Below are 26,297 nucleotides of genomic sequence, written 5' to 3'. Positions count from 1 at the left end.
GGGAGTGGCCGAGCTCCGCTCCGCCGGGCGCCTGGCGTGGCGCTTGTCCCGTCCCGCTGCCTGCCCCGGCGGCCGTCACGCCGTGAGGAGGAGCCGCTGCCTGCCCCGCCGCTGTGCCCCTGGCCTGGGAGCCCGCCAGGTAAAGCCTGCCTGGGGGCAGCGGGAGAGCTTCCTGCAGCCGCGGAGCGCTGTGCTGGGTGTCCCCTCCGCTCCCCGGCCCCTCAGTGCCCCTGACCGGGGCCGGTGCCCGGCAGCTGCGGGGGGCTCTCTCTTGGGGCGGCTGGCGGGGTCCCTATGGCTGAGGGGGGCTCCCGCCGGGACGGTGCTGCATGAAGGGGCTGCTTGAACTTGTAGGATCTTCCCCCCAAACTGGGCTGATTGTTCAAGTTGTTTTGCTTAAATACCTCATTTTAACGTTTGTTTTGTCTCCTATGTGGGAAACGACAAAGTTGGTGCTGTTCCTCTCCCCCACCTCATTCTGCACCATCACTTCCTCGCATTTAAGGGTTCTGCATGAAACCTCCTGCCCGTCCCGCCCCCTTCACCTTCCTGCAGGTTATGCACCTGCAAGGGGATGGCAATTCCTCGTTTTCAGGCTGTTTCTTTGCTTTAAATGAAGAAATAAATCAGTGTTGTGTGAGGCGGCGTGTTTCCGTAATGTAAACCAACTTCCTGCATAATGAATTAACACTTCATTTAAATCACGTCAGTTTCATGAGGTGTTAAGGGGTTGAGAATATTTTACACCACTCTAATTTAGGATTTTAAGTATTAGTAAAAATTCCTATTGTCATGTATCTCTATATCGTGCCTCTCAAAGGAGTTATTCAGAATTAAGTAACTCTTTTCCATCTGGTTTCCATAGCCGAGGAAAGGGTTAACATGAGCTTTACTTACAGTAACAGACTGGAGGGAATCTCTACAAGTTGCCTTCTCTCTCTTAACAATATGATTTATTAAAGGCTTTATGTTGCTCTTCTGATGGGGTGCACCGTTCTTGCATGGGACTGAATCCTCTGTGTATCTTTATAGTTCTGACAGGGTTTCCTAAAGGACAAAAAGGGAAATGTTAAATACCATGTGAGAAGCCACAAAGAGGAGTGGCCTTCATTTATCTTTGCAGCAATAAGCATACATAGAACTGTATTTTAGTGCACAGAATAAGCAAATAATATTTGAGACAAAGGTTTCACCTTCTCTGAATGTGTCATTACATTTTAGAGTACCTGTCATCCCTTCATGGTTGGGTTGCTTCACGCTCCACAGTGCTGATGTGTTTGTGACAACTCACAACAAAAGATCTCCCTTGAAATTATAGACTTTATCCCAAAGTAACTGCTTTTCTTTCTTTCTTCAATTTCTCAGTAAAATATTACTGCAGAACTAGTCCTTAAAATGGTGATGCATGGAATATGGACAATACTGGTAATTTCACTTCGATTAAATGTATTTTATGGTGCAAGACCAGGGGATTCTGATACTCCTTCATTTACTTAACTCACTCAAACATAGTTTTAAACCAGCTGCTACTTGCATACAAGGTACCCCAAGAAGTCAGCTTCGTATTTTACAACCACTAGGTTTGCCACTGGTGCTGACCTGTTCTGGCCCAGTTCTTTCTTTTCATAGCAGCGGTTATGGTAGATGTTCAGTGCTCAGATATAATCAGTGCTGACATCTGTCTGTGCACGGACAGTGAGATTTCTCCACTGTAGAATTACCACAGTGACACCACTTGATAAGTACAGTCAGGGTGAGGATTGAGGGGTCAGGGACTGATCTGCTTTTACCTCATAGTGGCATCTGTCTTAGCTGGAAATTTGGGCTTGTATTGTCTGTGAAGGACCCTTGTCCTTTAAAACTGGCTGTTTAGAATGCTTTGCAATAGGTTTCATTTAGAATTGCTAAAGTGGTGTGACATTTTGTATTGGACTTGTCTTCTGTGTTTTATTTGTGGCCTTTTTTCTACTTTTAATCTCATGAACACATGGAACCTAAGAACTGTCTTGGTGGGTTCTAGGTTTTTCGTTCCCGGGTACTTTGTGTCAAGACACTTTGGAAAAGGTCCAGGGTGCTTTCCAAAGGCAAGACCTTCCTAAACTCTTTGGCTGTGAACCTTTACTGTGTTCCGTGGTGCTATGCGTTAAATCAATTTTGAAAAAGGAAAAAAACCCAGCCAAAGTTGTCTCAAATTGAGAGAGGTGCGGGTTCTTTTTCTTTAAGGTGTTCACTTCTGTCCTTATACACTTTGCTCTGATGTTGAACTTAAAGTTGAAAGAATAAGGGGTTTTGCCCTGATAATCCCAGCTAATCAGGAGTTCTGAGTACCTTAGATCAGCTCTAAAGTCATGTCTTTAGAAGGAGAGCTGAAAGACACTGAGTGCTGTGTTACCTGACTCCAAAGTAGTATTGATGGCCCTTAGCTCGGTTGGCACTTTATAATGAAAGTCAGGGTGGCAAAACAAATAGGCAGAGTAAGAGGAAACCAGAGTTGAGCCCTAGAAAGTTTGTGGGGACAGACAAGTGTATCTGAATGTAAGTAAATGTAAATTAAAGTCCTAGAATCCTAGAATGGTTTGGGTTGGAAGAGACTTTAATAAATATCCCCCTGTAGCTTAGGCTGTTTGGCTGTTTATTCTGAGATTTTAGGAGGCCTTTTTTTTTGTATTGGAGGGCTCAGTGGTGTGAATCCCTCCTGGAAACAGACAGCTCAAAGGAATGGTGGAGGGTAATGCCTGCTGCTGTTAAGTTGTTTTTGGTATGTTTTGCACATCCCCAGGGTTCTGAGGATGCAGATATGAATATATAAATGCTGTCAAATGAAGCATTGCTGCTTGACTGTAATGCTGTGGTGAACTTTTCCCATAGTTATTTATGGAATGCTGCAGTAAATATAGATGAAGCTTTAAGCGTGCTGAGAGACTTGCTAATAACATTTTTCTCTTCTAGGCTTAAGTAGCCAAAGATGAGTCGTGGATTTTCAGAAAACAACAACTTTCCATATGACAACAATCAAATGGTGTTGGACATGATCCTCTGTTCCCTCATTGGTGTTCCACAGCCTATCAACTGGGACAGTGTGGCGCGGCTAGTTCCAGGATATACATCCAAAGAGGTGAAGTTACTCATAAGAGAATTCAAAGCCTGAACACTGAAGTTAAACATGTTCTGCATTTTATTTCATTAGGACTCATGTAGAGTAAGAACAAAAATTACTGGAAAAAATTAATTAAAAAGTGGAATTAAAAAGTAGTTGTGCTAACATACTTCAAATTACATAGGATTTCCATCTGAAGGATGGTGGTACTCACTAACCTCATGTAGGTTGTAGTATACTTACTAGCAAACCTGATAACTTTCTATGCTTGTCATCACAATCCTGAGGAAGCATGAGTTACAGATCTCCATTAAGTAGCTAAAAGTGCAGTTGCCTCTTGCTTGGTCCTGCAAGTTGTGGAGTTTTCTTTCTTTGGTTGGAATAGAGTTAGAATTAACTGTAGGTTAACTAGGGTTAGTACCTCCATGTACTTAGTCTTTCTGGATTGCTGAATTTCATGGTGAAATGTTTACTTGATAATTTTTAATAATGATTTTTATTTTTTCATTTCTGAGGGGATGTAAGGTAAGAGGAAAATGCCTTTTGCCCTTGTGATTCAGCAAAGCTGGAAGCAAACAAGCCAGTGATCTTTACTTTCTTGCAAACATAATCAAATGTGTCAGCTCACATTTATAACGTTGCTGTTGGGCATCAATGTAACCTTGTATTTAGAACATAAAAGTGAATGATTGGGAGTAGAAATTTAACATTGTAGAATATTATAGGGCTTTCAAATGCTTGGCAAAGCTCTTGAAGGAGGGATCTGTACTATTTACATTTCAGTTTGCAGGTGATACTGTGCCCATTAAGCAAATAAATAACCTCTAAAAATATTGGTGAACTCTCTCCTCATATTCATGAAGGTAATATGATTGCTTAGCACCTGTCTGATTACTCTATATTAAAAGAACAAAGTGTCTCCCATATGTGGAGTCCCTATTTAAGGCAATTAAGTAAATGTATACCTGTGCTTTTGTATCTGCTATATATATAGAAGACTGGCATGGTAATGAATCCGAGACACTACATTAGTATCAGGAGGATGTCACTGTGTGTACCTCTCCCAAAGGGACAGGTGGGATTCAGCAATGTCAGTTAGCTCAATCCAAAATAAGTACATAAAACTGCTACTTGAATGGAGCCTGATGAGCTGAGTCACAAGAGGGTTACCTATGGAATTAAGTAAATTTACTTGTATGTGTAAATTACCTGTGTGTAGGATTCTGCTGAGGCAAAGACGTGATTGTTATTGTATGAGTTAAAATGTACAAAATTGAAAGACTCCCTAGTTTGTCAAAACAAGGAATGGGAAGTTAACAGAAGTGCAGTGGAAATCACCAGTCCCTTTTGTCCAAATCAGAGTGGAGGTCAGAAAGTAAAATAATAGTAATTATGACGCAATTACTTTAACTACTTTTAATAATATTTGACAATGTTTATGGAAAAGAACTAGTTGCAAAATGAGAATTGAAACTCTCACCATGACTTTCCCCTTTACAGATCAGGCTTAAACCCACAGGGTTTAAGGAAGTACCGATTGAAACAGGTTCTATCTTATTTTTTCCTCTTTCTGTTAGTGTATTTAATTACGGTAAATATTGCTTATTCTAGTGTATATTTTTGTACTTTCCTGATACCACTAACGAAGTAGGAAGCATTGAAAGTTTAATATCGGTAACCGTTCACATGCAGAAGGCATGAAATACAATATTTGTATCAAATTATAGTTATTAAAAATGTACTGAAAGCTACTGCTTCATTGTCCTATCATTTAATCTTGTGACAGTGTGCAAAAAGGTTTGATGAACTAAAAAGCAGTGGAAGTTCACCTGTTGACAACCAGTTTAATCCCCTGATGGCTGCTGGTGGGAGTCCTGTGGAAACTTTAGCTACATACATCAAGTCCTCCTTGCTCGATACACAGACAGAGTTTCAGGAGCCTGCTATTGGGCAGGATTCCATTACTATAACTGGTATGTTTTTAGTCATTCTGAACTATGTTGGCTTTGATTATTATCAGTATGTGCATGCTTTTGTGTCCTGAGTGGTAAGTCCACCCAGGAATAGCAGTTACTCGTCTTTGAAAAAGTCAAGGATAAATATAATGCATACCTGAGGTCGCTTTCAGTTAGTTTAGCTTAAGAATCAATGTTTGTTCGGGCATTTTAATAGTTTGTCCTTCCCAAAGGCATAAATCCTTACACTGAATCCTCTGTTTTAGTATTTTGGTGGGGAAGGGAATTACTCTCCTGTTTTGTATCCCCGGTGTTGTACTGCTAAACTTACAGCTATTTGCAATCACATTGAGCTGTGTTATTAAAATAACCAGACAGTTGTTAGAAAATCTGCAGAAAGCTGAGAAGGTGATCCCTTGAGGTCTGACCCTTCTCTCCCAGCTAAAAGCTCTGTGCTTGCCATGCGGCTTGATGACAAGATGACTACATAGGAGAATGTAGAGGAGCTACTTTTTGCTGCAAGACAGTCTTGCAATGACACATAATATGCCTTAGTCAATTATCTGTTCCAGTACTAGTTTGGCAGAAGAGGGCCAGCCCTAATAGCTGTATTTCAATCACAGCACAATTAAATTTTAACATTTCCTTAAGTACTTCTGCTGTAAGCAATTGTAATTTGCTGTGTCATAGTTATTCTCTGATTTTTCATTGTAGAGTGAGATGTTTTCAATGCCTTGTGGGACTTGATAAACGTGTTGCATGAGAAATTTGCTTCATTAATGAGTAAGCAATTTCTGTGTTAAAAATTAAAATGACAGTGAAGTGTTGAAACAAAGTGTTTGGTTTCAATGTCCTTCACAGTGCTGCAGCTTCCTAGTAACTGTTCTCTTTGGAGAAGAAACCCAGCTGTTTGACCTTTGCTGGAGAACAAAGAAAATGCTTTCAATAAGAGATGATGTTTGAAAACTCTATATGGAGTATCTAGACTGAAAATGCTTCCAATCAGCTTTCAGTTATGTCCTTGTTACATGCACGATGTGGAATAAATGCCTCTTGCACCCAAGGGTGGCTACTTAAAAGATTAGTAGCTTCCCAGTGGGCAGTTAACAAGCTAACTCTGCTCATAGAACTCTAATTGAGTTGTCATAGAAAATTAGTGCATGTTTTCTCTTTAACAGTGTAGTGCATATAGTAAGTATTAATGCATTTAAGTACCCTAATGTTTCCTATTACAAGATCCTGGCCTAGCATTTTGTTCTGTTTTGTTTGTAGCTTTAGATAAATTATTTTCCCTGTTTATATGTAATTTGTTGATATGAAATTAGGGTAATTAATCTTTCTCTCACAGGCTTGAGTGGACTCACCTTAATATTTGTGAGGTACTTGTATCTTTCAGAATTGGTGATTTAAGAAAAGCCTATTTGTAAATGTTTTTTATGTTTAATTACTTCCTAGTGGATTTATTCACATCTGCTTATTGTTAGGATCAAGAAATTTAGGCCCATTTGGATTTGTTTCTAGACATGAGTAACAGCAAAAAAAGCAGTCAGACCAAATGAATTTTGAGCTGGATTCTGGTTTTGTAGGAGTTACAAAAGCTCATTTATTACTTGCTAATTGTATGGCAAACTGCCGTTAAATACCTCTGAATGCATATTATGGCAGTAAACAAGTGTATGGGATAGCCTTTTACCCAAAGTGTTTATTCCTAATTCCAGAAATCAATCTATATTCACGGGGGGGGGGGAGGAACAAAAAATAATAGGAAGAAATACATGATGGAGTTCAGACATCCCTGTTAATTTGGCTGTGCTGCATACTCGTCAGCATTATTTCTTTAATAAATAACTTCAATGTGTTCAAGGTAAGCTCCTTAATATTTGCAGACAGAACTCTCTCATACATTTTTCCACCTTCCTTTTAAATACTCACCTTATTTCACATTCAAAATCTGGCTTAGATCTCCCACTGTAGCTGTCTTAATGCTACCAGGGGTCATCTGCCTGCAATGAAATGGCTGCCCTGAAGGCTGTGTCTGACCCAGCCCCTTCCAAGGTTTTTCCAGGGTCGCTCTAGTAAATCTATCCCCTTTATTAGCTGTGTTACTGCTATTATGGCCTTACTAAGGCTTAAATCTGCAATGCCTTAGGCTATATCTTTGGAGAAAGTTTTGTTTCTTCTGCTTCTAGTGTGATAGCTTTGCTTTCCTGAGGGGCATAACTACTGTGTTCTGAACTGCATACAGCTTCTAGATCATTTTTGATGTCAGTCTGGTATAGTTATTTAGCCACAAGATGAAGAGGTCTATCTTAATCCTCTTCAGAAGAGTACGACCTTGTACATTACACTAGAGGGAGAAAATGCTTCTGGAACTTTTTCCCTATAAATCTGAGAGTAGAAAGTAATCGTGGAAAATCATGACCTTGCGTGTTTTCATCATGGAAGACAATATGTGCCCTTCCATTATTTAAAACAGATAATGATCTTTCTGTTTTATAATCAAGGTTATTGATGTTTCAGATTGCAGTGATCCATTACTCTTGGAAAAGTTATTCAGATGTCTGCTGGGGTTGTCTTAACCCTTAACCCAGAAGTCACTGGATTTGGTGACTGGATCTCCTGGACTTCACTGGGTTTTGTGTCCGGGTTGTACTGTTTGTAGTGCATTTGTGAAGATAACCGGTTTGAACTGAAGCACAGCTGACCTTTATTCCTAGAATAAGTTCCTGTCTAGGACAAGACAAATTCCATGGTCTGCTTTCTTTGAGCACTGTTTTATATACTCTGCTTTAAGCCGCATGTTTGAGAAACTTGGCAAAAACACATCTTGAGAGGCTTCTGTCTGGAAGCAACTCATTTCCAAACCTAACACTATGGATAAGAAGCAGAGTTAGTCTCAAGTTGTTATATCCTGGCGGCAAAGCTTCCCACAAGACCCACATCCCACAGAGCAGAGAAGGAGAGCTAAAGGAACGGATTGCTTTCCTGGAAGGAAATTCTGAAGACTCTGTGAATCTTACTGTTCTGTATTGAGACAGAACCAATCTGGGTTTGCAGCCAAGTGTCTGGGCAACCTGGCAGTGCAGCTGGTCTGAGTTTCCAGTGCATGGCATTCAGAGCAGGAATTTGGGTTAGCTTAGTAGCCTGTATGGCAGCAGATTTGTTGCTAGTTGTGTAACATTGCTCCACCATGAAAGCTGTACTTCAGTTGCGTTTCCAAGATGATGGACTAAAAAAGGTCAGGCATTTTTGTTCTAACGCGCCTTTTCCCCTTACATTTAAGGAAGGCCCAGCACAACCTCCACATCAGAATCTGAGAAAGGTCCTGTGCATAATGGTGGAGAAAGCACTGACGAAAGCCAGGGGTAAGATATGTGTGTTTATCTAGGGGGTTATAGAATTGACAGAAAGGTGTCTAAATTGCTCATACTTTTCTACTACCAGAAAGAAAACAGCTGAGAACATCCTAATAAACAATGTAAGACATCTTGGAACCTTGCATTGCTACAGAAATACTAGGGGTTGGTTTGGGAATTACTTATGTGCAATAGGGAGAACTCATTTATAAATCTGTCCACAATGTTCCTGTGAGTGATTGATCACTGCTGTTGAGAGAATGGGAAACATAACCTGATTTAAAAAAGAAATGAAACAAGATTGATGCTCAATAACATTTTAATTAAAAAAAAAAATGTTCTTTGAACATGGATTTGTCCCATGTAAAAGCAGGAAAAGAAAGCTGAAAATGAAAAGTACAAATAAAAAATTTTCCTATGAATTCAAATAGCAGTGATGAACATTACTGTTTTTCATACTATCAGATTCCTGTTTTCCGTATTATGCAAGTGCACATAGAATAAAGTGTGTACTTGAAACCTAATGGTAACCATCTTCCTCTAGAGACAGCATTTACTGATTCTAGCTTTGACCTTTTGTAAGAAATAGGCATTTTAATATGCAATAAAACAGTTTTAATTGCTGCAGATGAGAATTACTGTTGTATGCTGTTATTGTCCTTGGTACCTCAGTAACTTAGGCATATATATCTGCCTTTTTTTCACAGGAAAATTTAAAGGGTGGAACAAATAAATTCTCCATGTAATTCAGGTAGTATCCCATAATAAACTGGTGACAAAACTGGGGCTTGAAGCTGGAAATCTGCCTTATCTGGTCCCTTAACAATTAAATCACACTAATTATGTGTCGGATGATATGCATCTGTGTTTTTCACCTGACAATGCCATCAGACAAAGCTCTTGTCAGTATTTTGTGTTAATAATTGTAATTCGTTTTCCTTCTGTTAAAAAAAACCCTGTTAGTGACATCAGTGTTGCAGTGTGTGATACAGATTTGGAGATGAGATCTTTGTTGATGGGTTTTGGTGGTCTAATTGGCTAATGGTCCTAATTTGGTTTGTGGTTTGTTTTCTTTTTGAGGCCAAATATGGTGATCCATGTGTGCGACGAAGCAAAAAACCTCAAAGAAGATTTTGTGTGTCCTCGTGACCTTTTGATTTCAGAAATGAAATACTTTGCTGAATATCTGTCTGTGGATGCCCAGCGCTGGGAAGAGGTGGACATTTCAGTGCATTGTGACGTTCACATCTTTGACTGGTTGATAAGATACGTTAAAAGGAACACTAAGGATTCTGAAGCTAATGAAATGCCCACTTTAGGTAAAAGGAAATGTGTAGAACATGGAAAATTAATGGGTTTTGTACAGTTCAGCCTCAGCCTATTTGTTTGTGACTGTTGCGCTGAAGCTTGTCCTTTGTTAGGGAAGTGTTGCAACAGAGATCCTCTGGTTGTAATAGATGTCTCCAACTTGTCATCACTGGTAGTTCTGAGGAAATATCCCGATAGTTGTAGCAGTGAAAAAGGTCTAATATGTTTTGGGATGTGAGGGTTTTAATTAAGCTTCTTTAGACCTCTTCTGAACAACAGCAGAATAGCAGTTTTAAAATACTGGTGATGGTTGGGTTTGGTTTTGTTTCCCTGCTGCTCCCCATTGATACAATTGCAATATTGTCTAAAATTTCAATGCATTCTAATACAATGGTAGGACTTTTGCCTTTATGAATTTGAAACAAGTTTTAAATCTTTTTAGGAGCCTTTGCTATGCATTTTTTAAGTATACAAACAAACAAGAGAATAGAGTTATGACTTGCAATGCAAAAGGCATGTTAAGCAAAATCTTAGCTGGGTATGATGGCTATAGAAGGAAGGTAGTCTAACAGTGTAATTGTTTAGTCATTATATACTTATGAAACCACCTTTTACAGTTTTTATAAGTTCCAATTCGCTATAGTTGTACTCTGGCCACCTAATTGATAAACCAAAACTATGTTTCTTAAGATAGAAAATCCTCTACATCTTGGGAATGGCAGGTTGATCAGTAAAATAATACTTAAAACAGCTACTAAATATGCAGAGGGAGGGATGTGATAGAAAATTTTCAAAAGAACTAATGTAAAACACCCCCCCTTTTTTTTTTGTTGGCTTTTAGAACCATCAAATGTCATCTCAATTCTTATTTCTTCTGAGTTTTTGAAGATGGATTCATTAGTAAGTATTAAGAAAGATTCTCTGCCATAAGGGCACGGTTAATTAAGAGGTATCTGAAGAACTTGTTTCTTTTGCTTTGGCTGTTACAGAAAGAGTTGATGCAATGAGAACATTTTCAGATTTTTCTACCACCTTTCTAGTTGAGTGCCGCAGTCTGATATTTGCAGATTCTCAATGCAAAAAGACTTACACTGTATGTTATATGCAAATGTGATAGTGGGTCTTGGATTTGCTTTTTGACGACTGATACAGAGTCCCATCAGTATCCGACTTCTGATATGTTCTATCAAAAAAAGATTATTAAATCAGTGGATACCTTTGGGTTATATCCTTTTTATGCTGAAGACACATCTGCCTTTTAGGATCTAGTTCTCCAGCTCTGTACAAGTAATATCTACTGACTTGCTTGTTAAAATGTTTGTTAACAGTTCTCTCACTGGGGTGAACCACAATTAAATATGCAGTAAGCATAGTTGAGATACAGGCAATACTACGTATGATGTGTGCTGTGCATCTCCTTTTGCAAGATGTTGGAAAATACCACTTGTTGAGGATGAAACATTTGTTGAGTTGTGTTTTGGTCTGTAAAAACCTTTTGGAGGAGAATATAAACTAACTCAGAGTCCTGTTAATTCAGAGTCTCCTTTAGACAAATCTGAGATTTGTTTCTTATGTATAAGTTGAACCAAAATAGTTTTCCAAAACACCACACTCTATAAACTAAAAGTCTTGAAGCAATTGGTAAATCCTTCTGGGAGAGCTTTGTCTGGAATTCTTTAACATTAGTTTAATGTTTCCGTTTTTCCTAGGTAGAAAAATGTATTCATTATTGTCACAAAAATATGAATGCTATTGTAGCCACGCCATGCAACATGAATTGTATCAATGCTAATCTTGTTACTCACATTGCTGATCTCTTCACGCACAATGAAGTGGAAGAGCTGAAGGACAAAAGAGATAAATTTAAGAGGTAACGTTTTCCCTGTAATACACAGAATATTGTGAAATTAATTCAAAATTGTACATTAAAATTATGAGCAAAAGAAAAGGATTTTGTATGGGACCTCAAGGAAAGGCCACACTATGACTGTGGCATGGACAAATTATTAATGAACTCTTGCATGTGAGCCAGGATTAGGGTAAGGAACTCTTTATGGGATGACATGCTCCTAATTTGGAGAGAATGGTTTGGCTTCAGCATCCTGTGAAGTCTGATGTTTAGACTTAGAATTTAGGGTGCCTGGAAGGCTGAGTAGTTGTTATGGTGTACTATTTCATATGTAAGGGCTCCAGCTTAGCATCAAGGTAAGGGCCAATTCTTGGAGCACAGACTGGCAGACAAGCAAGGTGAAAGTAAGAAAGGATTTTAATCAGCAGGGATAAAGACATTATGATTTTTAGCATTAAAGTTAAATGTAATTTCACAGAAACATTCATTAATAAATGGTCTTTTAGTCAAAGTAGAAGCTGGCAGTTTTTCTTGGCAAGCAACATAATAAAAGGAAAAAATTAAGGGATCTTATTCTTCACATCTGTGTGAAAATAAGAGATGACAGGTCAGGAACCAGTTATCCACACAGATTAAAGGAAAATCGTATTAAAAGAGATTATTATTCTGAGAGAAATATGGTGACTTTGCTTATCATCAGAATGTATTTGTTAGTCTCACTCTACATAAGACAATTTTCAGTGTTTTCTAATGGGTAAGATGTGTTACTGTCATTAATAGTAAACTTTTCTGCAAGAAGATTGAGAGGCTCTTTGATCCGGAGCATGTAAATCCAGATTCTCGAGGCAATGCAGCAACATTGTACAGGTAAGGCCTTTTTGTATTGCTACTTCAGTTGCAAGGGCAGTCCCTGTGTTTTTGAAATCCTGCTCTTACTCCAGCACTTACTTTTGTTTTTTATAATCTAGGTGTTGTTTATGTAAAAAGCTGCTAACTAAAGAAACTGAAAGAAGAGTTCCTTGTGTACCGGGAAAAATCAACATAGACCAACATGGGAATATTGTCTATGTTCATATAAGGTAGTGAATATATGTATATTGAAAAAAACATGTTTCTTTGACTCTATGATTTTGTGTGACTTTACAAAATACTGTGTGTTTAGGAATTACCAGGTACATTACAAAAGGAAGTCACAGATAGAATGGAAGTGGAGAAACTACAGCCATGGTTACTGGGAGGGCTATTTTAGATTGTACTGCCTTAAACAGAAAATACTCAGCTAATTCCTTCATCAAAGGGGTTTAAAATGTGTGTAACTGATGATAGACAAATTAAATTAAAGGCTGCATTTCTACAAGGTTTATTGTTGAATGATAGATCCACCTCTGCCAGCAAAGAAAGGCTGGAGAGTATTTTCTAGACTGACTTTATGCTGTCAAATCAAATACTCAGCCTGCTTGAAGACTACTATAAATAAACTTTGCCAGTTCTGAAGTGTTTGTCAGAGGAGCTTCCAAGGACCTATTCTGTATGTATGGCAAATTCACTTGGCACAAATGTTTAATTCAATTCTGTTTGATCCATGTTTGTGAACAGCTGAATTCTCTTCTTAACAAAGAGCAGTGTGTGATCACCTGCAGTTCCCTCTGTCCTTACTTGCCACCTTTAAGGAAGGATGAGAGGAAATCAGTAACAAGAGACCTTTCTCATCTGATCCATTTCATTCAGAACAATCAATGCACAGTCCAGTATCAGCTCCCCAGGTCACATGTATTTAGCGTTACCTCCCACCAGCAATTCCAAGGTGTGGACTAAGCTTTGCCTAACCAGTCTAAACAGAATCACATCTTGTGGCCCTGCCCTGACCTATGAGGATCATTGGTGATTAACCACGTAAAAGTCATTAATTGTATTACTTCAGTTAAGCTGACTGTATGTAGCTGCTGTGCAATTCCTAGCATATAAATATACAGGGTTTAAAGTTAGTCAGAGGATTATTTAGGTTCTAATTATTTGCCTTGTGGTACTTGTGACTGCTTTTCTACACAGAATCCGTTTACCATTTCTTGGGTGAAGTGACGTTGGCCACTAATGAGTTCAGGCTTATGAGCTAACGCATGCCTATCTTTAATGATTTTAAAAATAGGTTTATGTTTATTGGTCCTCTAGTGATGCCTCGAACTAGCTTCCAGTTGGAAGTACTGCTTGCTTTGTCTAGGATAGATGTATATACAGTAAAAACCATTTCAGACCAGGGCTTAAAACTGTGGGAAAAGAGTTTCTGCTCTTTCTGAAGATAATATGCACCAGTGCAAGTGCACGTTCTCTAAAGAAGCATGTGTCATTTAATCACTAGGAATGAAGTCTATATACTTAAGACTAGAAGTCTCAGATACATATATTTATCAAAAAGACTTGGTCTTGTGTTTTCAAACTTCTTCACTGAGTAATTGCTGTTGCGTTGCAGATACAGAGAAACAGGTTATGTAGGCTTTTAAAATAAATAAAGTTGCAGTACTTTGCCTCTGGTCACAACATATTTATTACTTTAAAGACAAAAAGCTGCAGTATGACTGAACTTGTTTTGTGTGCGTATTTTGATATCTTCTACTCTGTGTATTGGGTTTTCCTCTGGTTTAAGGATTCTCCTGATTTCCAAAAAGCTTAATATTTATCTTAGCTTATAAATTTGCAGTATATGGAGCTTGAGATGAATCAAGCTATAATTCTTTGTTATTAGTACCTCTTGGGTGCTGTCAAAGAATTTAGGCTCTTCTTCAGGGTCTGAATTTAATAATGATTGTCCCACATTGTATCCTTCCTGTCCTAAACTCTTCTGTTGCTATTCACCAGTGGAGCACGTGTTGTTCTGCTCCTTCTCCACCTCACCTTTCTGGTGCAGGTTCACAACAGTTGTGACTCCATATGCAACTTGACCTCTTGCTTTTTCAGAGACAAAACCTGGGAAGTCCATGAGTATTTAATTGGCCTTCATGAGGAATTGAAATCTTGGAGGGATGTTTACTGGCGTCTGTGGGGGACTGTCAATTGGTTGTCTTGCTCAAGATGTAATCAAGTTAGTACATTTTCCACTTTGACTTGTTTGTAGATGGCTTGTTGTGGGGTGAGGCAGGGACTAAAGCAGTTTGGGAAATATATGGCAATAAAGCTTGGTATATGTTCTTTATAGTGCAAAACAGACTTCCATAGGTAATCTCACCTCTCTTTATCTCTTTTTATTCTAATGTAGTCTTTCCTGTGTACTGAATTCTCCCATTGCCAGTACCATTCGCAGTCAGTTCTTTATCCAGGCGTAGCAAGTGCTCTGGGCTCAACTGGGACAGGAGTATATCCCTGTTGTAACCAAAAAGTACTTCGATTTGATCCTACAACTCTCCCAAAGGTACTTCAATACTAATTCACTTTGAAAAGAGCATAAGGCGTGGAGAGGAGGGGGGTAATAGTGTGTTATGAAAATAGATCCTCTCCAAAATAAGTATTGTATATTATTGCAGGCTGGGACCTTGGGACACAAGAGTTAAAAGGCTGAACTTCTTTTAATTGCGGTTATGAAATCAGTGCTTCCCATTAAGTCAAGTATGTGTGTATGTGTATTGCAGGGCTGCAAAGTGAGGGATCACATGGTTGATTTACCTTCAGAAAATGGAGATGGGGATGCTTTGCCATCTCAGACTACTAAAATATTGAATGATCTGCTTCATCATAGAGATGTTATTGTTGTTCCTTTCACTAAGGATGAGAATAGGTAAGAACACTGTATTGTGTTACTGAAATAACAGCCTTCAACACTTAACACATGCACATTACTTTTGATTTCTCTCCCATTTTAAAACAAGACATAGGGCTTTGTAAAGGTAACTTAGCTTTGATTGCTATGTTAGAAATTGGAAAGAGAAGAACAAGTATTTTTCCCTTTTTCATATTAAGCAGGCTTTTGGTCATTCATCCTCCATAAGCATTCACTCTTTTCTTTATATTTTAATGGATTGTTATCAAAATAGTCTGTGGCTAACTTGGAGGTCTGCCTTCTCTCTTCATGCATGATGAGTGAAGAGAGACTGATTCTAAAGTGCAAGATTTGTTTTGATTTCACATCTTTCTCTTTAAGTGATTCTGGGATTGGGCTCGGTGATGAAAAAAGCATTGAATGTGATGTGCTTGTAGAACCAAACACGCCGTGGGGTCCCAAAACTGGAGAAATCAATGCTGTGAGTGCTAATGTTGTTTTTTTTTCTTCCCCCTTTTTTTTTTATGATAATGAGGATTCTTACAAAGGTACTTTGAAGAATTCACTAGGCAGCTTTTGATAAAAAAGATTCAGTCATACTTTAAAATACATCACATGGCAATATTTAAATAATTGCTGCCCTTGTTGCATCTGCTGATGTGGCTGGGTATGTCCGCATGACTCCTGCAAGTCCATAAATAAAACAGTAACTTGGATTGTGTTTTGGTTGTTTGGGGTTTTTTGGAGGGTGTAAGGATGCGTTTTGGGTTTGGATTTGGTTTCTCCCTGCCCCACAAGATGTGAAAGATTTTACTTTCCCAGAACTGTGATGCATGTATGTTAACGTGTATATCAGATAACAGGGGTACTCTCTAAGGCAAGTTTAAGGAGGCTTTATAATACTACCTCTGGTTTAAAGAGAGCTTTCATGCAAAGATAAGTTCTTGAAGTTCTGCTCCTGTCATGGAGTAATGGTAGCTCAATGATACTGATGGCAGCACAATGCTGCTGATTCCATGAGAATTTCAGAGTATCTGAAGCTCTCCTGCAACAAATGTGGGAGGCTGTTAAATTTACACTCCATGACAGTCTGGCACATGACTGTCCCTCCCTGCCCTGGACTGCTTTTGGATTAAAACAAGCTGTAAATATTTCTAGTGCTAAGGTTTGACACATGAAAACATGACTGAATTCACTGCATTTAACCAGTCAGTGTTTCACAACCTGATTGAGGTTTGTCATTCCATCAAAATTCCTGGTTAAAGATGGGATTAGGCCTTTTGGGGGTTACAAGTGTAGCTTGCTCTACTGTAACACACCACTCCTGTTTTTAGAATTCCACTCACTTTCTTCTATTCAGATTACTATTAGTTCTTTAACTTACTATGTCTTTCTCTCTCTGTGACTACAGTTTCTTTCTCTGAAGAACTGGACTTTACAGCTGGTTAGTAAAATATTTTGTTCATAAACTTAAATATTTGCTCTTCTGCACTTGGTAGAGAACTAGCTTGGATTTTTGCCTTATTTTCTAGTGAATCGGGTGGAAAATCATAGAATAGTTAGGGTTGGAAATGTATTTTCTTACCTTTACATTAATTTGGAAGTTGCATTTTAGCAACACTTTTCAGAAGAAAGTATGTGTGAAGTGCTACTTCAGTGCTTAACAATAATTAAAAATTCTCTTAAAATGTTGTAATACATGTCAAAAACCAATAGACCAGCACTGCATGCGTCAGATCTTGATTATTAGGCTGACAGATGTAAATCATCAAAACCAGAGCCTTTGAGTGCCTGTTCCTGATGGCTTGTCTGAGATGCTTCATGTCGTCTCTATGCTACTGCTTTGTTGCAAAAGATCTTCTATCGGAGATGAAGGTCTAGCTAAACGCAGAGAATGGGGAGTCATTCTAGCAGTAGCATATGATGTCATCTGAGTTACTGTTTTTATATATATAAATGATAGAGAGCAGCAGTTTTCCTCTGTCACTTGAGGATTTGTGTTGCAGTCTGATGTTCCTGGTGTCCTATAGTAAGTCTGCTCTCCTTGTAAAAACATGATTCCATAAACTTTTTGAACTTGCAGTCCATGTTAAGGTTCATTTCTCATGGATTACTAGGCACTCATCGTCACGTACTTTAAAAGATATATGTGTATATTCCAACACTGTAAACATCACATTCCTTAATAATTCCATTATCCTATGCTGATAGGAGCTATTCACTGTGCCCTGTTGAGATATTGGAACCCATAGGTTATGATGATGCACAGAGATAGAAGAAAGAAATAGATATTTTGGGTATCGGGGTGAGTTCACAAAAAGGCCAACCAGATACTCCAGCCCAACTTGCAATGAATCATTTATGCAGATAGCTGTGGTGTACATAATCTGTGTCTATTTGTAGTGCTCTGTGATATACATGCTTTGTGGTATTTAATTACTGAGTATCTCAGCAATTTCAGGCAGTTTGCAAAATGGAGCAAACCTCAATAGAACCTTTCATAAGCTTGTAGTTTCCTGTGTTCTATGATTATGTGGCTAGCTCAGACATTTGCTACCAGAAATTTTCTTATTAATTAGGGAAATAGTATAGCCAGCAATGCATTGGATATTAAACACCGATTCATACAATAATACAGGTTGGAAGGGATCTCTGGTGGTCATCTTAAGTATTTCATCAAACTCAAAGCAGGGCTGTGAAGTTAGACTTAACTTCAAAGCTATACTACTTTTCTCAGCGTTATATCCACTCAAATCTTGAATATCTGAAGATGGAGGTTCTGCAGCCTCCCTGGGCCACCTTTTCCAATGTTTGACCACTTGGATGAAGCATAAATAAAAGTGAGGCGCTGGAAGAGGTTGCCCAAAGAAGTGGTGAATGCTCTGTCCTTGGCAGTGTTCAAGGCCAGGGTGGACAGAGCATTGGGTGACATGGTCTAGTGTGGTGTCCCTGCCCGTGGCAGGGGGTTGGAACTGGATGATCTTAAGTTCCTTTCCAGCCCAAACCATTCTATGATTCTGATCAAAGGTTTGAAAGTACCTTCTAAACATTTGAGAAACATGTTCTTGGACCTAAGTGTGCTGGAAGTCAGCTCCTTCAAGACAGATTTAATGTGTCATTTAATAGGAATCAAGCCTCACTTGTAATTTGTGGCCCTCTCCTCCTGTCAATTAGAAGCAGCAGTCATTGTTATCTGAAGAAGAGGAATACACCACTGGATCAGAGGTCACTGAGGATGAAGTGGGGGATGAAGAAGAAATATGCAGGAAACCAGGTACAGCAAGTCTCTCCAGTCAGCCTCCTGGAAATTTAGAGATAGGGATTCAAGGCAGCAGAATTCTTCTGTAAGCAGATTTTAAACATAAGGCATTTTAAAAATAAATGTTGCTTGATTTTTATTTCTATTATTTCTGTGTTTGGATACAAATTACCCCACTGCTCAGTGCCATCAAAATCACTGGCAAACAAGACAGGCTGCAACTGTTCATGTCCCATATGTCCTCAGAGTTGATTAAGGGTGTATTTTGCAGGAAACACTATCAAGTGCTTTTATGAAGTTTCACATAACTACACAATGATGTTTTTGCAGAATATCCTTCTGGTTATATAGTGGAATGAATGGTGAATGTGGCTAGAACTGTGTCTGCTTTGAAGATAAGCTCTCTATGATCTAAAAAGATTGTTCTTTTTTTGCCTCCTATTTTCTCCTTTCCACCCTACTAATGAGTCGCTTGAACAGAGACAGTTCTTTGTTTGGCCTTGACTCAAAGGGTTTGGAGTGTACCAGTTTGTTTAAAATAAGAATGAACATTTTTTGTAGTTTGAATTAAACTTGTTTGGTATCATATCACTCAGCTTGGTGATTGAATTAATACATCCAAAGATGTAGCTTCTATGTGTACTTTTAACCTTCCAGTAGAAAAATTGTGCTGTTAAGTGTAACCACTCTGCATTTTAAATATGTACTTGAGCTCCTGTACACTTCTCATAGGAAAGCATTTGAGTAATCTGTGTGTATTAGCTTGCCTGCAACAGCAACAAAAGGAAAACGGCCTGTTCATTTACTCTGTTTGTAAAGGAATGGAGAGGGGGAAAAAAAATCCTTGTGTAGCTGTGTATTTGAGAAATTCCAAGTGTCTGTGATGGTATGAGTAGATGTTTTTTTCAATTAGCAGGGAGAAAGGAGAAGTTAAAGAAGTCCTACAAGCACCCAAAGAAAGTGATTTCTTCACCTAGTGTTCAGAAGAAAGAGAAGCCATCTGACAAGGTAACATCACAGCTGTGAAGGTTGTCTTGAATAACAAGGACTTCTCTTCAGTTTTGGACTTGACCTTAAAACATACTTAACATGTTTTTTCTTTCCTCAATAGTCAAGTTCCCGAGATGCATCTCCATTCATGTAAGTAATTCTCAAAATCCTTGAGAACATATTGAAGTATATCCCTTTTTGTGAAGTGTGACTGATAACATGGTGTGCATCTTTCTTTTCTAACCAGTGTGAGTATGCAGCAGAACAAATGGGATGCCTCAAGGTCACTAAGATTCAACCAAGATGCTCAAAGAGAAGATGGTCTGTTCTTGCATGAATTCAGCTTTCATAAAGTTAATATTATGCAAAGAAAATGGTTCTTTCGTATAAAAAATGGCTAATTTGCTTAAAATATAGTAACTTAGAAACCTTTAGGTTGAATTTAATCTCAGATATAGCAGTGGGGTTTGGGTATTTTATTACTTTTTTTCACTAATAGTTGCTCCTCATTTGGAATAGAACAGATTTTGACTAGGTTAATACTAATCATCTGTTTCCAAACCACACAGTAATCTCAGGCTCTTCCAAACTGTACATTCATACAGCAAGGAGGTCCTTTTGAAAATGTTCTTTTAGTGTTTGATTGGCATTTATTAGCAATCTCATCTATTCTACATGAGAAAAAAAATGTTTGTGGTACCATACATCGTAGTCTTGCACACAGACTGAAAAATAAATGGGCAGCTTTGAACCTAATCTCTTGGAAAACATTGGAAAGGAGGTCAAAATGTGCAGGAGGAAAAGAAAATATGCATCATAAGTGTATGTGATTGTGGTTGTCATGGTTTAAACCCTGTCAATAAGTCAGCCACGCAGTCCACTTCCTCACTCCCCCCCCTTCTCCCCCCAGCCCCGCTGCTGGAGGGATGGAGAGGAGAATGGAAAGAATGTAACTCCCACAGGTTGAGATAAGGACAGCCCAGTAACTAAGGTATAACACAAATCACTACTGCTACCACCAATAATAATAATGATAAGGCAAATAACAAGGGAAGAGAATACAATACCACCCGTTGATACCCAGCCTGACCGAGCAGTGAGCCAGCCCTTCCGGGTAACTCTCAGTTACATCCTGGGCATGACGTGCTGTGGTATGGAATACCTCTCTGGCTAGTTTGGGTCAGGTGTCCTGTCTCTGCTTCCTCCCTGCTTCCCCTCCTCCCTGGCAGAGCATGAGACGCAGGAAGTCCTTGGTCAGACTAAACATTTGAGCAGTAACTAAAAACATTGGTGTTATCAGCACTGTTCCCGAAAGTCAAAAACACAGCACTGCGCCAGCTAATAAGAAGCAGAAAAAATGACTGCTACTGCTGAACCTAGGACAGTGGTTTATGTTCTTTATTTGAAATGTCAGCACATAACATGCAGAGATTACAGTTGTGTCATCTGATAACTGTATAAGTATGCGAATAACATTCCCTGCATCTCTGTGCCACGTTGTCTGTGCAGATAAACAGAGATAAACATTCACTTCTCTCTTTCCCAGTCTTTCTGGTTATAAATATTGGGAATTCTCTTAGTTTGTTCCACCTTCTTTAATCTCTCAGGAGACTCTTGTTCATTTTTGCTGGTTTGAAAACCATTCCCATAGATTTTGATCTCAGTGAAATGCCTCAGGCTCATTCTGCTATCTGCCAATAACACTGTTGAAGTTACCTTATGTGGTTACCTTATCTAGGACCTTGGTCAAGATTTCTATATGAGTTGAAAAGAAAGCTTATTTTACAAATACAGCATCACTAACGTGTACCTCTAATTCTTCTGACTTTGGTTTCAGTAGCAAGGAAAACCTCTGTTCTAAATATTCTAATTTCTGACAGATCAGAGAAGAATGTCTGAGATCACAGGGCACTTAATAAAAATGAGACTGGGAGACCTTGATCGAGTCAAGTCAAAAGACAGCAAAGAAGTAAGATTTGTCCTCTCACAATGTAATGTTTTACAGAATTGAAGTAAGCCTTGGTTAACAAAATATCTATTCCACACTTAAGCTACAGAGCTGAGTTTTATCAATCTTCACTTTGTTCTAAGCATGATTTTTTTGGGGGGGAAATAGTTTAATAGTTAAAGTTCGCTGCCTTTAAGAACTGGGTGTGGAAAACAGGATGGGTTTAAAAGGTTTCAGTACTGGGTTGTGATAATGACACAAAGTATGCCACAGCTTCTGCTGAATATTAATGATTGTTTTTAATGAAGGGTCACCGATTCATTGGATTAGTTTCAAAACTTGATTGTTTGGGGATTTTTTTTGTGACTCCAGTATGCAGGAGGCATTTATTCCAGACTTGAAGCGCAGATAAAGGCCTCAGCACAGGTCAGTGCACGACAAAGCAATGCTGAGAAGAATGCCAGGTAAGATTTCAAATTAAAAGGAGAAAGCAAAACATGGAATTCAGGTTGGGGGTGGGTGTTTCAAGAAAAATCTGTCTTGTTTCATGCACTTTTTTTGAATCTGCATCCCTTCTAGCAGGTTAAAGATATACAGTGTGAAAGCTTCCTTTGTCAAATTAAACTAGAGCTGAGACAATGAAACTCTTGCACCCATGCTGGAAGAAATGCTTTATAGCCACTGACATGGGCAGGGATGCCTCACACTAGGCCATGTCACCGAAGGCTCTGTCTAACCTGGCCTTGAACACTGCCAGGGATGGGGCAGCCACAGCTTCTCTGGGCACCCTGTGGCCAGTGCCTCAGCACCCTCACAATGAAGGACTGCTTCCTTATCTCCAACCTGAACTTCTATTTCAGTTTAAAACCCATTACCCCTCGTCGTATCACTGCAGTACCTGATAAAGAGGATAACTGGAATTATGGATAACTGGAAAAGTGTTAGCCAAGATTCTTTAGCCTATTCTTTACCCTCTTTCCAAAAACCAAACCTAAAAAAACTCCAAACACCAAAAAAACCTACATGACTGCCTATTGGTTTCCTGTGCCTTAAATGGGTAATACAAAAATGAACTGAGAAGCTGGCACATCTCATGCAGTTGTGGAGCCTAGAAGTGGCCACAATCTGGCTAGCAGGTGAGCCTCTTAGGCTGAAGCTTACAGTGGAGCTGCTGACCAACTTTTAGGGGATGGGCTGGAAGCTTCAAATATGTCAGAGGAATTTCTCACAGGTCAAAAAAATGTATGTGGCTTTCTTCCTGTAGAAGAAGATATTTGACATCACGGTTCTTTCAGCTGTGTACCTCTGTATGAATATGTAGTTTGTGGATACAGGAATCCTGGTAGAAAGGCAACTTTCTCAGTAATAGATTTTGAAAATGAGAATATTTTAATGTGAAAGTAAATTCAAATACTGCACTAGACAGAGCTGGCTGGACAATAACTTGAAATTCTAGCAGTAATAATGTCCATGTGTTTCTTATGTTTTCTTAATCCAGGTCAAAATCCCGTTTTGGTCAAGGCCGCCCAACATAAGGACTCATGAAACAACCTTTAGCCAGAACTCATTACTGCTTCCTGAAACTACTGCCCTCTGTATGGGGAATGCACATCCTTGAAAGCTTTCCAGTGACTTATTTATTACTTTAAGCCTTGTAAATTATTTTGTGTGATACATGAATGCAAATCCAATAAGGTCTGTACTTATTTTAATTGTAAATATACTATTTCTTAAATTTAATTGCTTTTTTGGGGTATTGTGTTAAGTTGCATAGAAAATACTTTATAAACCTAAATTATCAAACTAACTTTATTTATGGGGGAAGACATAAATATGCCTTTTAGTATGCTAGAAATACTGAAAAGGGAAAAAAGCAAGACTACTGAATTGTGAATGCAGTCAGCAGCACGAACACAAGTTACCTAACGTATTTATATCCTGTAGTATTTGGTGGTACATTTTAGGTCAGCCCTCTGGGGATTTGCATTTAAAGTCTGTGACAATACCTTAGAGTAGTTTAAACAAAATCTTAAAGCAGTTCTGAGGCTTCCTTCTGTATCTCATGCAGCTCCCATTGGTGTGAAGGTGGGTTACAGGTAGAGACTAGACCTCCAAAGATTCTAGAAATACCATGATGATGCAGTACTGCATCTTGCACGTGAAATGCTTGCTTGCTTGATTGTGAAATTAATACTCATTTCCACTCCATATCCAATTTCTCTTGCACAATACAGTGTTTTGTTTCCTTCTGATATCTAGGGTAAGAAGCAGTTCTCTCTCTTTTAATGATGCCATGTCTCTAAATTTCCAACCAGATATGCTATTAATTCTGCATCTTTCAATGGAGATGTATCATTAAGAACACTTATGCATGTAGATCTTTTGGGTCTAGTTACTTTCTGAAACCTGCCTGAATAGTACTGTTTAGAAGTCAGATGCACTTTCAAGTCCTGTATTTGGAGCAATAGAATACAAGTTTGTATAGGTGTAAAATCCAGGGCTACCAAAATGAAATAACTTGTCTAGAAAATATTTCATATTAGCAAAGAAAGTGGCAATAATGGCAATAATAATGGCTGAATTCAAGTAAACATATTCTGACTTTTTGAAACAGGTCGAAAGAGTGCTCAGGGAAAGCTTATTCCAGGCCACAGCTGTACAATAAATTGTGAGTTTGGAATCAAGTTAGCAAGATCCTGGGTGGGAGGGTGGGAATGGGGTAAGGGGAGGGAGATCATTGTTTAAATGCACTCTTCTCTCCATTCAGGCTCTTTTTGTCTTGTTTCTTGAGGATTTTCAGTAGGCATTAGAAGACGTAGGATAGCAATACTTGAAAATACAGCATTCGATGTAGAAGGGTTTTATTGAAACAATTACAGATGAATGTTGTTTATTGTGTGTTTTGTCCAATGCTGTAGCAAACTCAACAGGCAAAACTGGATTTCAATGGCTTTGAGTTCGGACAAGAGTGGTAACTTTGCAGGAGTGCTTTAATCTGTATCAGATAAGGCTTTATTAATGCCTCAGGCCTGCTTGCAAGTAGTAATGCAGCTTTAAGCACTTACAGTAACCACTGGAAAACTTCTTCACTGAAAGAAGAAGTATTATAAAATCAACCAGGTATGAAAATGCAGTAGGATAAGTGTTTTTCTACATTCTGTGACTTCTCATAGAGGGTTGTTCCAAATTCCCATGGTAAACTTTGCTGTGGAAGTCACAGCCTGCATGTGTGTGTGTTTAGTTTTCCTAGAACTACTGACTAGAAGAGAAGGGACAACTCTGCTGGTTCTGTTCTGTGGGAAAGTGCCAGTTCAATGTGCCAGTATTGTTTTATTCAGAAATATTTTTGAGCATATAAAAGTAACATACATGATGTTCATTCTTTTCCCACCTTGCCAACCACCTTGAGTTTTTATCTTGTGTTAATTTTGAACATCTGTCTTGGTTTAATGGAAATAAATGTTGTTAATTTAACAAGTGTGTGAGTGTTTTCTAGATACTGGTCTCTAGATTCTGGTCTCCAATCATCTGTATTTGTGATTAAATTGCAGCATCACAGTGCAGGCTTTTTATCTGTCGAGGACAGGATATCATTGTATGCAGAGCTACTCCAAATCTACAAGATCTCAAAGGAGTTTTTATCTGCATTGAGTTTTGAGGCTGGATTAAAAGTTCATGAGTGAGCTGCCCTACAGATGACCCAAGTATGCAAAATATCAAACTAAGCCATGTTAAAAGCATGTTTTAACTTTGCCTTCCACTGCCACAGTGCTGATCATACCATTTAAACAAGTTGTTAGATATATCAGTAGGGTTAGTTTCCATGATTCTGCTTCTAGAAATTGCTATATGGATGCCCTGTATATGTGCAGTTGGTATGCTGGAAAGGCTACAGTGTACATCCTGTTGTCACTTGCTGCACGGTGGAGCTGTGTCTGTTTGCTTGGTGTCCAGAAACCTTGAAGAAAGAACTGGAATTTTAATTTCAGTAATGGTTCCAAGAGAAAGAGACAATGTGTTAGGAGAAATGTGACCATACAGTTGCCCCAGTCTGCAAACATAAATATATGAATAGCATGGGCATATTTAATGTGACTGAGAGGACACTTCCCTTTGCCAGAAGGGAATCAATTTTTTGAAAAGCATTGCTTTCTCTTCTTGAGTGTATGGACACACTGTTTTGTATTGGGAAACTGCTTCTGTGCATCAAATGCTTGCTTGAGCCATACATGAAGTTTCCTGCTTCCATTTAGGCACTTCCCTCTCCACTCGAAGCAAATGTAAAACCTTAAGTTACTACTTACATCCAAGAGAGCGGTATACATAAACACACACTGAAGACACTCCTCCTGCAGCTGTTCTTGGTGAAATCTAATCTGTATGAACTGTACCACTATGTTCTGAGGGGCTTTTTTCTCTATTTCTTGTTAATTAGGAAGTAAAGAAGACTTCACTTATGTAAAATTTATCTTGCTACAGGAGTAGATTTACTGTTGAATCCCCTTGTGGCTATAGCTATAAATAAAACCAGCCAAAGGCTTTTCCAGGCTTGAGGCCAAGTGACAGCCCAGACTGGTTGTGTCCCTGAGGTTAATGTCTCATACTGTCTTTGAGCATCATGGTGGTAACGTTGATGGAACCATCAGCCAGTCTGGAGGCTACAGCAACAGACAGCTGCACAGGGCTGCATGAGCTCTTCTACTCTGGGAATCACAAGGGCTTTGAATACTGATTTGATATGTGCTGTTGCAAGTGGTCAGCATCCTCAGTTTGGGGAGGATGCTGCA

At 38.8% G+C, this 26,297-nt stretch overlaps 1 protein-coding gene across 7 annotated transcripts; it reads left to right on the top strand.

The window, feature by feature from the left end:
• On the top strand, positions 1 to 24,987 carry SANBR (SANT and BTB domain regulator of CSR). 7 transcript variants are annotated; one of them, XM_057405757.1, is made up of 21 exons: positions 1 to 139; positions 2,950 to 3,115; positions 4,884 to 5,070; positions 8,336 to 8,417; positions 9,489 to 9,727; positions 10,558 to 10,616; positions 11,426 to 11,586; positions 12,346 to 12,432; positions 12,534 to 12,644; positions 14,518 to 14,641; positions 14,816 to 14,968; positions 15,186 to 15,331; positions 15,695 to 15,794; positions 16,725 to 16,757; positions 18,488 to 18,587; positions 19,489 to 19,580; positions 19,684 to 19,712; positions 19,810 to 19,883; positions 21,443 to 21,531; positions 21,883 to 21,974; positions 23,009 to 24,987. In XM_057405757.1, exons 2-21 carry the CDS (start codon positions 2,966 to 2,968, stop codon positions 23,043 to 23,045), a joined length of 2,145 nt encoding a protein of 714 aa, XP_057261740.1. In that variant the 5' UTR covers positions 1 to 139; positions 2,950 to 2,965; the 3' UTR covers positions 23,046 to 24,987. The 7 variants fall into 7 exon arrangements, 5 of the variants coding, with proteins under 5 accessions (XP_057261740.1, XP_057261739.1, XP_057261741.1 ...); XM_057405756.1 differs by having other exon boundaries at positions 19,486 to 19,580; XR_008971722.1 differs by lacking the exon at positions 23,009 to 24,987 and having other exon boundaries at positions 19,486 to 19,580; positions 19,810 to 19,915.
• Positions 24,988 to 26,297: the final 1,310 nt, after the last annotated feature.

Source organism: Pezoporus wallicus, unplaced genomic scaffold (genome assembly GCF_028554395.1).
Source record: "Pezoporus wallicus isolate ANWC-B61680 ecotype Strahan unplaced genomic scaffold, APGP_CSIRO_Pwel_v1 contig_6714, whole genome shotgun sequence".
Lineage (NCBI taxonomy): Eukaryota > Metazoa > Chordata > Aves > Psittaciformes > Psittacidae > Pezoporus > Pezoporus wallicus.
This window is presented reverse-complemented; position numbering and strand designations above follow the sequence as displayed.